Consider the following 14,795-nt stretch of genomic DNA (forward strand, 5'->3'; position numbering starts at 1 on the left):
TCATGTGAATATACTGGTGACAGAAGTATAGTTATCATTCAAAGGTTACTCCAGAAATGAACTATATACTTTCATAATTAAAAATTCTGAGAGATTTGATTTTCTTCCTTTCAAAATCATTAAAACAGCTAACATTTAAAACTAACTTCAAAGAAATCCTTTAAAAAGTTGACAATTTAACTGAGTGTATAAATAAAATTAAACAAAGAACAACTGAGAGACTGATATAAAACTGAATGCATACTCTATTCTGTGATTTCGGGACATCATCCATTGGTGTACCTGGCATGGAATCATCCTCATCTTCAACGTCCTCCAGAGATACCGGATCGGTTGACTCAGAATCTATAAATAGCAATATGTTTCATCTACTATTCACAACACTTATATAAAATGTACCAGAAAATTTCCAATAATATTTCACAATGTTTCATCTACTGTTCACAACACTTATATAAAATGTACCAGAAAATTTCCAATAATATTTCACACCACGATATAGGTGAATAACTTTATGATTCTAACTGTCACAATCTTCAACCAGGAATTTCGATCATTTAAATATTAAAAACTAATTTACATCATATTCTAATCAATTAATTATCACTACCACACAAACACCTCTATAGCAAGTTAGATATCATCAATTAAATGTGTTGCGAGAGGTTAAAATCAATACTCTGTTGTTTAATGCTGTATGACAATGTTACCTTAGGCCACAACAAACTCATTAATAGTTCTTCAGAAAATTTCATAAGGAAAATAACTGCAATTTTCATTTTAATTTTTCTCTATATAAATTTTTGAGAGGCGGTTACATTTCTCATAAAGTGAGCAGGTTATTTTTCTATAGTTATTTTCACAATGATAACATTTATTCATTCAACTTCAGATTGTAGTATGGCTTAAAAGAAATGACTCTATGGAATGCATACTCCATGGAGTACACTTTTTCACTTTTACTGAAATAAAGGGAGATTATTCCTTTACAACAAATATATTTTAAACAAAAATGCCATTTTGTTAAATGTAAGAGGAATGATTTCTGCTCTTTCTGACCTTCCAATGCAGAACTTCAATAATGCAAAGCTTCAAGTGCTCAAAATGCACACTTTCTTGGACACATACAAAATCCATGTTAATAATTTTTGACATAAGAAGTTTTGACATTCTGCATTAGTGTACTTATTTTTCTCTGTATTTTGTACCCCTTAAGTAACAAGTTTATCTGTAGTGTTCACTTCAGAATCTGTAACATCATGGAAACATTTCACTCTTGAGCACTGTATTCATGAATAGAAAGAAGTCTAATATAGTGTGTCTTAATATTCAAGTCTATTACGTCAAATGCTTCTAAATCTGACATTCTGTTTACTTTTCAGTTATCAGAAATAGCACCAACCTAAGTAGGCACCATATTTTTAACATTTGGTTTCAGATATCAGTGTCTATAACACATTTACTGAAAATTTTGCAGTTATTAATTTGACATGGCCTTACCAGCATCTGGGTTACTGTTCATTGATATTGAATGTTTCAGCTGTCTTGGGGGACGGTCTGCACTTAATCCTGCATCAAACACCTGGTAAGAACTGAAATATCCGAAAATATGAAGATATCTGGTATTCAGATTTGTTGATTAATATTACAGTACAGCTTTAAATTGATAATACACATTAAAGTTTATTGAGTAAAATCAGTGTGCCCAATCACATGATCGCGCTATGTCATTTTGCGCTCGAAAGTGAAAGTGGAAATGTAAACAGAAATTATAAATAGGGGCGTAAGTTTTTTCTCTCAATATATTGTGTTAATATCATGCACCTGATTCGGAACCTATTTGAAAGTGCTATCCCCAGTACTACGGTTTCCCCACCAAAATGTTCTCGTTTTAATGCTATTCCTGTTCAATTGACTTGCAGTGAGAACACCTCAGAGCGCAATGTCTAAAATAGTTGAACAGGAATAGCGTTAAAACGAGGTTTTTATGGGGAAATCATAGTACCAGTGGTAGCACTTTCAAACAGATTTCGAATCATGTGCATGCTATTAACACAATATACTGAATAAAAAACTTACGCCCTGATTTATAATTTTTGTTTACCTTTCCACTTTCACTTTCGAGCTCAAAATGACATAGCGTGATCACGTGATTGGGCACACTGAAAATACTATTCTGTGTTAAATGTACCATAAACAAGGGTCAATGAAACTGTCAAATGGAGACAAAAGTTATGTGACTATATCTCAAATTTCTATAACTTTCTTACCATGTCAGGGAGTGTATCTAAGATCTAGTTAGCATTCAATCACCAACAAGAAAAACTGCTTTAATATCCATCAGAAACACTAGAAATTTTCCAATCAGTTTGCAAAATTTATTTTCAATATTACAGATAAATAATAAAAAACTTGCAACATTTACCTTGGTAGTGTGTCTGAGCCATCACTCTCCGACGGCGGGTAGTAAATGATCTGAGTCTTATCCTGCTCATTGTCGTCTGCATCAAAATTGTACAACTGAAATTTACAGTCAGTCAATATAACAATATATAAACTTTAACCCAATAAATTATTAACATCGATTTATGTAGTTGTTGCTGCATAACATATTCACTGCATTGAAAGGTATAATTATATATAGTACTTTATTCACCTTGAATATACACTGGGGAAAATATGAAACAAAGTCACATATAATTTTAAATTCAACGAAATTGTTATAGTATTTTCATATCCAATAACTAGCAAAGCATATATAGAAAAGAAAAAAAAAAGACACAACATTTTGTGAAAATACAAATTCATCCAATCTGACCTTTACAGGTATTTGTTATAGTGCAGTTTTTATATTTCCCCTACAATTTTGCGCTGTAAAATGTAACTTACATCATCCCATGTTACATCTGATTTCTCCTGAGTGTCCTGTTTCACAAATGTTTTTGATGACACAGGCAGAAAATCATCATCATCATCGTCATTCATGTCGTCAAATATCACAGGCATATTCTGTAAAATAAAATAAATGTTTATGAACTTATATCAAGATAAACATTGGTTAATGTAATTAATTAATTGCTTTGAAAGTATCCCTAAAGGCAATATACATATTTTAGATTGTGTATAGACACCAGAAGTACACTGTGAAATCAGATAATTTGTGGGTATAAAATTTTGTGCTTTTAGCCAAAAAAACTATCTTGTGGGACACTGAATTTGTGGATTTTTAATTTTACAGAGAAAATAAATGTGAAGACTGCTAGCCATGATATTTTTATCTGTTAAGTTGGGTTTTTTTTTTTAAATGATGATATAAATCTTGAATACTGACATACTTCTGACTTTTATCATGGATGTTTTCAACAACTTCAATATCTGAACCAACCCATTATTAAAGGACCAAGTAACTGGTGCTTCAAAGCGTCCTTTCATTAAGGGATACAAGTTATTATAATCAAACAATATAGGAACTGCGTCTCTGAGGATTTCTATAGATTGTCAATATTTAACTATGAAATTTCAGCATTATTCTTCCAATCTACCTTACATCACACAGACTTATCGCTTATCCTCGTGGATAATTCTTGGTTAAACAGAAGCTTGAATAACACAGTGTACATGAGATTAAAGGATGATTCCTGCCTGTCACTTACGGGGGTCATAAAATGTGAAATATGGCTATTTAATATACATATCATTTGAAAGTGATCAATATTTCAATATCAAAACCAGATAATATTGGTCATCCAAATATCTTAGATAAATTTCATTTTCAAAAGTTTAAGCTGCAATAAACAGGTGAAAGCTTAAAGTTTCTTATAGATGACAACCATGTTTGCTTTTATCTGACTGATGTTAAAATACATACGGAAATGTCAACATAACAAAATGCTCTGATCACCTGCCACGAATTTAAACCTTCTAGGAAAATAAGTCTGCACTTTTTATTCAAACAGGACGTGTTCAGTAGCTATTTAGCTGTAGTAAACATTTAAGAAAAAGAGTACCTTGTTGTAACTATATGTAAGTATGTAAAATAGGCTAAGGTAATGGAAATCAATCCAAACTTCCATCTCTTTTACTGACCTTGTATTTTTTGCTTCAAACATTGAGAAAAAAATACATATTTCATACAATACATTTGAGACAATATTCAAATACTTTTCATGGACATTAAAGTACTTTCTTCAATTCTTCAAGGAATTCTTTTTCTTCAAAACATGTCTTGAAGTAATAGTAAAATGCACACATGATTCAAAATGTTAACTAGGCAATGGTGCAAAGAACAACATTATCAACTCTTTACATTTGTGTTGCTGTGACTTTTCCGATCACTTTCCCCATTTATAATATTTTGTCAAATTAAGAGCACAACTACTTGCTTTCACCAACTTTAAATGCCTTTTGCCTTTCTACTGTTTAATACAGTAGAACCTCCGATACAGCAAAATGTTGCAACTGTATTAAGTACTTACCGTTGGTGTTGTGGAAGGTCTATTCAGCACCATTGTCTCTCTTCTCATATCTGCCACCTGACCGGTCGAGAACTCTCCCTGGTACGAGATTCGTCGCCGATCTAAAAAATCCAAGAAATCATCACTATAAAATCCACTGTCATAATACATGTCAGAATAATAACCACCAGTACCGTAGTACGGTCTGTAATTATAGTGACTGGTGTATGGTCTGTAGAATGACATGGTTCAAGAAATATCAACTTCAGCAGCACTAAATCAAAATGAAAATCTCACTTCACAATATTGTCACATTTCTATAGAGATGCATGCTCTAATTGATATAACATTTCTTCCAGTGTTCTGTACAGTAAGATCTAAAGTTTTCTTCCTTCTAACAACCATACACTCCCGAGTAATCTAACTAACTAATCAGTTTTCCCAATGACAACTTCAGAACAGCAATAATTGTCACTGTATTCAGCATTCAAATAAAATGCTATACTTGGGAAAGATTTTATTGTCTATGTTTTACTACACTGTCCATGTTTTATACATTATATTCCTTAACTCAACTGTGATCACAGATCTACATCAACAGTTTCTATTATTGCATGTCTGTTCTTCATTTTCATTACAAAATCAATATCAAACAAAAGTTTCACTGGAAGTGAGATGTCACATTTGTTCGAGATTCTCCACATACTTTCAAAAGGATATATATCTTGCAAGGACAATATAACTAACATCTTTTTTTGTCTTGTGAACTACAGTATGTTTATTTAAATCTCATTTCAAAAATGTATTGTTATTCTTTCATTTACAAAGTTAATATCAGATAGCTATAAAATGAGCATGCTACAATATTTTTTTTATCTTTGCTTTAGGATTATACATTCCACAAATTCTCAGTTTTATCACACAAAATTTATGTTATAAAATTGATAAAATTTAGATATTTTAGTAATTCAACCATTCTGATATGAAGTTACATGTAGTAAAAATATCCACTCTTAAAAGGCTTTAAATATTTTTCATATTTCCCTCAGTCTGCTTTCTGTTTCCAGATCACAACTCTCCTTTGAATTTAAAAATGGAATATCTATAATTTCCTTTCATCCTATACATGTAAAATAGTAAGTCTATGGCACAATCATTCAGCAACTTTCCTGTATTTTCCCATCTTCAAATAAAATATTAATTTGATGGCAAAATCCAAAATGTGTTCTTTTTCTTTCAATGAATGTAGGACTAGGACATATCCAATATCATTAGCATTTTATAGCTAACTTTTCACAAATTTACTAATAAAATACCCTAATTTCAATCTATTCTAAGTCAATATATTGCAATTCATCATTTTATTGGGGGTTACTCGAGATCTAAAAGGAGTGAATATACGATTGAATGTACACTGGCAAACAAGAAGTACATAAAATAAATGGATAAAAAGTGAAAATCAAATAAACTCAGTATTGACTTTTTAAAATGTTTCAAGTGTTAAAACCGTATATATAATACGTCATCTTCATAAATCTAAAAAGAAGCAAAATAAAGAATGCTTAATTCAAAAACATAAATCATTCCTGTCAATAAAAACTTAAAATTAAAAATAAAAATTATTAAGGATCTAATCAATTTGTGTTAGATGTGCTAGATGTTGCTAAATTTCTGTATTTATTCTACAATATTTTTGTTTATTATGTATTTTGTTCCGAAAGAAAAATGATGTCTATTTTCGTATAAACCATCTATTAGGTGCAATGATATCTGATTATAGGGAAACACATGCAATTTGATATCTTTCACAAAAAACATGAACACAATGGCATTGACCAAAAACATGTCTGAAAATCAGCAATCTTCGAAAAGCCGAGCTAAAAATGATCTTTTTAAAGTTGTGGAACGATTAAACCTCATATTTTTGTAGTAAGCTATTGTAAAAATGTATTCATAAGGACTGAATGTTATTTCCTGTGTATTTATATGGGTACACACCTGGGACTTCTGGAAAATCTAAAAAAAAAAACACAAAAAAACCCCAAAAAACAAAAAATGTGGAACATTTATCTTTTGCTGACATTTCTTAATCTATCAATTAATTACTCAAGATTTTTATAATATATTTTTAAGCTGCAAATTTACTGTAATGACAACCTTAAATGCTCAATAACCTTTAAGACTACTTAAAATACAATCTATATCTCTCAGGAGTCATTCAAGAAGCTACTGAAGAGTTCACATATCAGAGACACCATGAAAATTCCTTGAACAACATTGACTTTATCGTGCATTCAAGCATCTAAAGTATTATGAACATTCCTGGAGAACGGTCACTTTGTTCGGGAGTTGTGCCACTCCTTTTTATCAAATTGAAATGCAACTTGTGTCGCTGTCACAGTTTTATCCTGACACAAGCACCCATGCCACGACACACGACAGATGATCAGTATTAATCTTTAAATAATTAATCTTGTCATTATCAGTTAGATAAAAAAGATCTTCAAGTGTTGTCCTTAAAGTTGTTAGTCATGTAAAACAGTGAACCCTACTAAGGTACATTAATTTTATGTCTTAGCAAAGTTCTTTATACTGAAAGGAAGACTGTCTTTTAAGACTGTATGAAACAGCTATCTAATACTGTAAAATCATTTCATTTCGTGGGCATGAAATTTCATGGTTTTGGTCAAAACAGCAATTTGGTAGGGATATGAATTCATGGATTTCAACTTTTGAACATAAAATGAATGAGAACTTTACTTGTACGCTGGGATTAAATTTCATGGACTGACTCAACCATGAAATCCAAGAAAATTTGTCCCCCACGAAAATTAATAATTTCAAAGAAGCTCTAGTAAGGAAGACAGATAAAAGTTAAGATGTCAAAAAATATTTGACCAAATTATAAGCAGAAACCCATCAGGAAAAATCAGTCTGCATTCAAACGAAGACAAATGAACGGGAAGGACAGGAACAAAATTAAAGTCATTAAATGACAATGCAAGAGAAACAATGACTACGTTTAGAACTGCAAAACCAAAACCTGCTGACAAATCAGCTAAATTAACCCTGATATGTTTTTTCTCTCTTTTTTTTTTTGTTTTTTTTTTTTTTTTTGTTTGGGTCTAACAACACACTGACACAACTATAGGTGATATGGCGACTTTCCAGCTTTTAATGGTGTAGGAAGACCCCAGGTGCCCCTCCATGTTTTATTTCATCATAGGAGGGCACCAGGGTAGAACCACCGGCCTTCCTCAAGCCAGCTGGATGGCTCTCTCACATGAAGAATTCAATGCCCCCAAATGAGGCAAAACCTGCATCAGTGAAGGGCTAGTGATATGAAGTCAGCGGCCTTTACCACTTGGCCATAAAGATCCCCAAGTTATATTAATTAGAAAGAATTTAATAATAAACATGGTATGTTACATCACTATTATAAAGCTTTTTTTTTATAATTACTAGGTAATGTTTTCAGAGTCAAAAATATCAAATAATATTTAACTGGCAAATCGTAAATTATTTATCTATAGTATAAAGATTTAAGTAACTTTTATTTTAGGCAGTAATGTCTACCACTGAGAGCAAAACTAGTGCAGAACGAAGTCTTGCAAATTTGTATTTCTTGCTGAAGACCTGTAAAACTGAACTACCAGAAAAGATTACCTGAGGCAGGTTATAACTTACATGAAATATGATATACAATTACCTTACAGGTTATATAACTTACACAAACTACAAGATAAAGTGCCAGGTAGGTTATAAAACTTAAATGAGATCAAGTACAGATCAAATCATAAAATTTACATGAACTATGAGATAAAGTATCCAGTAGGTTATGAAACTTACATGACTTTTGAGATGAAGCACAGAGCAAGTCATAAAACTTACAAGAGTAATATGAGATAAAGTACCAGGTAGGTTATAAAACTTAATGAACTACGAGATAAAGTTCAGGGCAAGTTATAAATCTTATATGAACTGTGGGTACCGATATGAAAGTATAAAACATGAATTATGAACTATGAGCATCAAATATAAAACTTACATTTTTTTCTACATCTCCATCTCCAATTATCTATGACATTCTGAATGTCCATATCATCTACAGTTATATTGGCCCAGTCTAATATTGTCCACATTTCTGGACCCATCTTTCCTCTGTTTCTATCAAACTAGGTATACTTATCACAATTCCCTTTCAACAAATCCCGTTATTTTAGAATCCCCGTCAAGTTTTATCAAACGTCACCTCTATTAGGTTCTTTCATAAAAATAGTTAAACTGAGCAGTGACATTCATAGTGAATATCTTTCAAGCAAAAAAAAAAAAATTAAAATAAAACAAAACTTTTGATATGCACATTCTTAGTAAGTTGTAGTCACTTAACATAAATCTCTTCTCTTCTGCAAAATATCCATGTAAATTTGAATTTCCACAAAAAAGCCTCAAAACTGAAACGATTTACAAAACTTCATTCTTTAAGAACAAATAGTGTTGACGTACAAACTGCATCCTTTTTGTCAAAATATTTTTATTTAATATTCTTCAATAATAGCCATTTATTACATTTCGATGAACATGTTAAAAGTCATTTATGAAATGATTAGTTACTTTATCAACACACTTCATTTATCTGATACCGCTAATACTATTGTAGTTATTGTCGGGAGCTGATCAAATGAAATAACAAGTTGTGAAGTTAAGTCTATCAAATGATTTGTTAGTTTTGGATTATAGCGCCTTCAACTGTCAAAAACAGAACAACCCAATCAAAGACTCGGATTTATCAGAAAGGATTATGGGTAAGACGTGTCATAAGCTACCGAGTGCGCACATTTTATTAGACATTTTGTAATCATTATTTTTTGTATAAGAACCATTTTTATACAAATTTTGTACTTTGATCCCATCATTGTTTTAATTTTGATCAAAGGTTGAAATTATAAAATACGAAGATAATTCTTGCATTTTTTTACCGGCATGATGATAAAAATGTTCTTTTTTGCATTTTTCTTGCTGCAAGCTGTATAGCTGGCCACAAGGAGTGATACAACTCTTATGTTCACTGTTCGTGAGATGTTTGTTAGTTTCTACCAATATAGTTTAAATTAAAGGTTGCTTTTGAAAACAGCACATTTTTCTCCGAAAGGCTTACTCTAAAAGGAAGGCTTAATTTGTAAACAAAATTCAGCCAAAGCACAAAGTGTTGTGAAGGAAGATGGACTAAGTTATTTCATTTAATCTATCAAATTGATTTCCTCATGCAACCTTGACCTTGAAACCATGACCAAAAAAGATACAGCAGGGGCAAGATAATTCCTATTTGACCTTTGATCTCTTCATGCAAGAGTTGCACTTGGGGCAAGTAATTTGGAAGTAACAGAAATAAGAGTGCAATGGACAAGATTTTGTGAAAGACACACAGACAGACACACAACTGGACAGAAGGCAACATGTCTCCCTGACCCAGGAAGAGACAGATGGAAATCCATGCAGCTTGAAACGGACTGGGAATAACAAAAGGTCCACTTGTAAATGAGTGAAAATACTGCATCGGGTGTTCAGTCATACGTTGACAAAAAGTTCAACGCTTACCCTGCTGAATTTCTATAATGGAATTGTCCATCATTCAGTTTGGGCAGTACCATTTATCATTTGAAGGGGTGTTTAATGAAAATTTACTGATTAAACAGCGAACAGTGCAGACCATGATCAGACTGCACGAATTGTGCAGGCTGATCTTGGTCTGCACTGGTCGCAAAGGCAGAATCACTTGCCACCAGCAGACTAAAAGGTTAATCTTACTGAAACAAACAAACTTTCTCCAAATATCAGCTATGGATCTCTTTAAGGCTACCAATTATCTAAGTTAAAAGAAGAACAAGGAGCTGCATTCTATAAACGCTTGATGCCCCCAATGGCATCTTTGTCTATAGATTTTGCACCTAAGTCCAAAACGAGGTTAAGGTCAAGGTCAAACTGAGGTCAGGTGATGTTTGAAGATTAGGAATGGTCACAGGTTACATCTGCATTAGTATCAAGTCATTCTAGTCAGGGGTATTGATGCTAGACGAAACAGTCCCATTTGGTTAACCTCATACGGACAGGACAATCACTATATGCCTCCGGCATCAGTAGATGCTGGGGGCATAAAAATAGATAAGACAAACAATGTACCTGTATTTGCAGAACTTGGTAAGTACATGCACTATATGGCAATGTGTGACCATGATGGTAAGCAAGTATTCAAAGTTTCAAAGCCACCTATCAAGCTGTTTAGACAAAATATGGAATGATATGCAAAACTTAACTAATTTCTATGTCAAAAAAGGGCCATAACTGAGCCAAAGTTCTTGTCATTGTTATTTATAGTATTGTCAACGTTATGTAGACTTTGGTGGTAAAAAAGTGGTTAAAGTTTCAAACCCATATGACAAACAGTTTAGACAAAATATGGACTGGTCCAAAAAGGGCCATAATTCAGCCAAAAAATTTGACAAAGTCATGTACTCTTGCCTATATGTGTTCCAAGTTTGAAGTAAACACCTTTGATGGTATACAAGATATTACCATTTCATAAAAACTTTAACAAACGCCTATGCCTGAGTGACTAGTATAGCTCTCCATATTCTTCGAACAATTAAGCTAAATGAACTGACTGTCACCCTACCATTAGGGTATATTTTAAATCCTGAGCGACAAAGTATGGTATAATTTCTTGTTGATCTTATGAATCAAGAGGCTCTTCCAGAAAGTATTACCGAAATAAGTATTCTCAATGCCAACTGAAAACCCTTTAGGACTTTCATATCAAAAGTCCGGACAGATTTAATGTGTGTGAAACGAATATTATTGTGTAACAAGTGGCACATTAAAGGATCATAGAAATTAATCTGTCCACCACAAGTGCAGATTAAACTTTTAACACCTTCACTTAATTCCTTAACGAGTGATTCCACTAGAGTACAGGATTATCTTAATTAAATACAAATATAAACAAATTTAATGTAAAATAAACAACTTTAAAAAAATGTTACAATATAAGTGTTTTGTATAAATACTCGCAAAGTAAGCTGGAAATAAATTATTTGTTTCTAGTGAGGAAACATGCATGCAAACAAACTTTTTTTTTTACTTTAACTTCACCCATTTTAACTTCAGTTTTAATGTTAAAGCTTTCCTTCTGAGCATTATAATAATTATACATTTAATAACAACAAAATGTATCTGCTGGTTTTCAAGGCTTCAATATCTCCGAAACCAATTTAAGTCTGGTAACAAAAATATATATCACCTGATTTTACCCAGTTCTTCATCAGACAATTACTCTTCCCATCATCATTTCTGCTGATAAATGAGAATTTCATAATGATAAAATATTTATACCTTTTATTTTCCACTTAAATGTGCATACTCTTAAAGCAAAATTTTATTTTGATGTATTATATATTAAGAAACCAGAGCTGTTTGTAAAACACATACGCCTCCAATGACGGCCTTAACAAAATGTGCTAATGCCCTTAGAACAAGAATTTGTAACAGAGGTACCAAAGTCCCCGCCCTAAGGACATTTTTCACAAAACACTGAATGAACTAGAGCTATCACTAAAGGTGATGAATGTACCCCCTGCATGCACTGACACAGTACATTGCAATTTGACACACACGAGACTGCATAATTATGTGGACTGTATGTATATAGACTGTATGTATACAGTATAGTAACAAAAAACAAAGTCCCATAACTATGCAGAATATTTATCTAAAAGAATGTAACATGCCCCATGCACAACTAGGGTTGGTACTGATCACTTGTGTGAAGTTTCATTAAATTGTGTGCAAGGGTTTGGTAGATTAGGCATGCACAAGATTGCATATGCAGACTGCATGTACATAGTATGTTAACAAGAAACAAAGTCCCATAACTCTGCAATTTTTGTCGCTGAAAGAACCTAACATGCCCCATGCACAACTACTGTTGTTACTGATCAGTTGTGTGAAGTTTCATTAAATTGTGTCAAGGGGATGAGGAGAGATGGTGCCAACAAGATTGTGTCTATGTCTATAGTATAGTAACAAAAAAAACAAAGTCCCATAACTCTGGAAAAAAAATTTCTGAAAGAACCTAACATGCCCCATGCACAACTACTGTTGTTACTGATCGCTTGTGTGAAGTTTCATTAAATTGTGTCAAGGGGATGAGGAGAGATGCTGCGCACAAGATTGTGTCTATGTATATAGTATAGTAACAAAAAACAAAGTCCCGTAACTCTGCAAAATTTTTTTCTAAAAGAACCTAACATGCCCCATGCACAACTACTGTTGGTACTGATCACTTGTGTGAAGTTTCATTAAATTGTGTCCAGGGAATGAGGAGAGATGGTGCGCACAAGATTGTGTCTATGTATATAGTATAGTAACAAAAAAAACAAAGTCCCATAACTCTGCAATTTTTTTTCTAAAAGAACCTAACATGCCCCATGCACAACTACTGTTGGTACTGATCACTTGTGTGAAGTTTCATTAAATTCTGTCAAGGGGATAAGGAGAGATGGTGCGCACAAGATTGCGTTTACGGACAGACGACCAGACGGACAGACAGACAACCTGAAACCAGTATACCCCTCCCCTTACAACTTTGTTGTCGGGGGGTACAATAATAATAGGGCAACATAGTAACAATGTGTATAAATCATAACTTTTTCATATAATTCATGAAGACATTTATGAAAATGTCTGGAAATCTATTAATAGGTGAATGTTTTCAAATGCTCATACCTGTATTTTACAAATTTTATTCTATTCCATTTTTATATTGGTAAGGAAAGATAAATAAAAATATAACGAAACTAGAGATGCTTTTGAGAAAAGCGCATGTCTCCCACAACTGCAACATCGATGGCTTTGATGAATGGACCCCATTGAAAAATGTCTAGTTTCTCTCGATGGCTGTGATGAATGGATCCAATCAGTAATTCAAGGGCCATAATTCAAAAGTGCCTGGGCGGACTTGGCTAGTTATCAAACTTAGCCGAGGTCTCATGGTCAAACACATTTTGTTCAAGTTTGGTGAAGATCAGATGAGAAATGTTCAACTTAGAGTGCGGACAAGCTTTGTGACAGACACACACACACACACACACACACAGACTGGAGTAAATCAATATGTCTCCCACACCACTGTGTGGTGGGAGACATAACTGACCTTAGACCTTGCAGTCTGGATCTTGTGCATGACATGTCGTCTCACTATGAGGAACATTTATCCCAAGTAATTTCAAAATCCCTTGATAAATGGCAGAGTTATGGACATGAAACAGACCCTGTTAACCTTTGACTTCTAAGTGTGACCTTGACGTTGTAGCTAGGGGTCTTGCGCATGACACATCATCTCAGTATGGTTAACATTTATGCCTTCATGGATGGCAGAGTTATGGACCGGACACGAAACAGACCATGATAACCATTGTCCTCTCAGTGTAACCTTGACCTTGCAGCTGCAGCTAGGGGTCTGCGTCTTGCGCATAACACATCATCTTATTATGGTCAACATTTATGCCAAGTTATTTCAAAATCCCTTTATGGATGGAAGAGTTACAGAGCGGACATGAATTTACCAGACCCACGCACGGAAAGACTGTGAGATTTTAATATGCCCACCTTGCATGTCCTAAACATACCACCATAGTAATGCTGCATTTACCTATATATACCATATATTAACTAATAACTTGTGCCTGGGTTTGCATTCTACAAGTCTACAACTGTTAATAGCTATTTATATCTATCAATACCAATCATCTTACTTAAAACATAATTTATTTTTTAAATCAGTGGGAAAACTGATATATAAACAAACATATCGTACTTCATCATAAAAGAGAGCTATGATGGCCCTATATCACTCACCTGAGTAGTGTTGCTTGCTTGAACAAATTTCTTAGCAAAAGCTTTAAAAACAAAAACAAAAAATAGGAGAGCTGGTCAACATAAAGATTATTCAAGATTACTTTTGAAATATGTAAAAAAAAAAAAATTTAAAAAAATATTACAGGTTATCCAAATCTTTTTGCTGTAGCTTAAAAAACAAGAAAGTAGGTCAGTAGATCACATTGATTGTCACTGAAAGTCAGTTTAAAGACTGGCATGCAAAAGTATACATGTCATCCAAATTTCAAAGCTGTATCTTAACAAGAGGACCATGATGGTCCTGAATCGCTCACCTATCCCCAAATGACCCAGTGTTCAACTGAGTATGACATCGTTATTTCTATTATTTGACATAGTGACCTAGTTTTTGAGCACATGTGACCTAGATATCATCAAGATAAAAAATTC

At 33.1% G+C, this 14,795-nt stretch overlaps 1 protein-coding gene across 6 annotated transcripts in view; it reads right to left on the minus strand.

Annotated features, from left to right (window-relative positions):
* Positions 1-14,795, minus strand: part of LOC123524303 (mitogen-activated protein kinase-binding protein 1-like) — a 108,867-nt gene that overhangs the window by 31,515 nt on the left and 62,557 nt on the right. For all 6 annotated transcript variants that reach the window (XM_053540769.1, XM_053540744.1, XM_053540760.1 and 3 more), the window contains 5 exons: positions 4,476-4,576; positions 2,890-3,009; positions 2,426-2,520; positions 1,501-1,592; positions 245-345 (listed from right to left, as the gene is read on the minus strand). In XM_053540769.1, the coding sequence (XP_053396744.1) occupies positions 245-345; positions 1,501-1,592; positions 2,426-2,520; positions 2,890-3,009; positions 4,476-4,576 (509 nt within the window). The remainder of the gene's footprint in view (positions 1-244; positions 346-1,500; positions 1,593-2,425; positions 2,521-2,889; positions 3,010-4,475; positions 4,577-14,795) is intronic.

This window comes from Mercenaria mercenaria, chromosome 1 (assembly GCF_021730395.1).
Source record: "Mercenaria mercenaria strain notata chromosome 1, MADL_Memer_1, whole genome shotgun sequence".
In the NCBI taxonomy this organism is placed as follows: domain Eukaryota; kingdom Metazoa; phylum Mollusca; class Bivalvia; order Venerida; family Veneridae; genus Mercenaria; species Mercenaria mercenaria.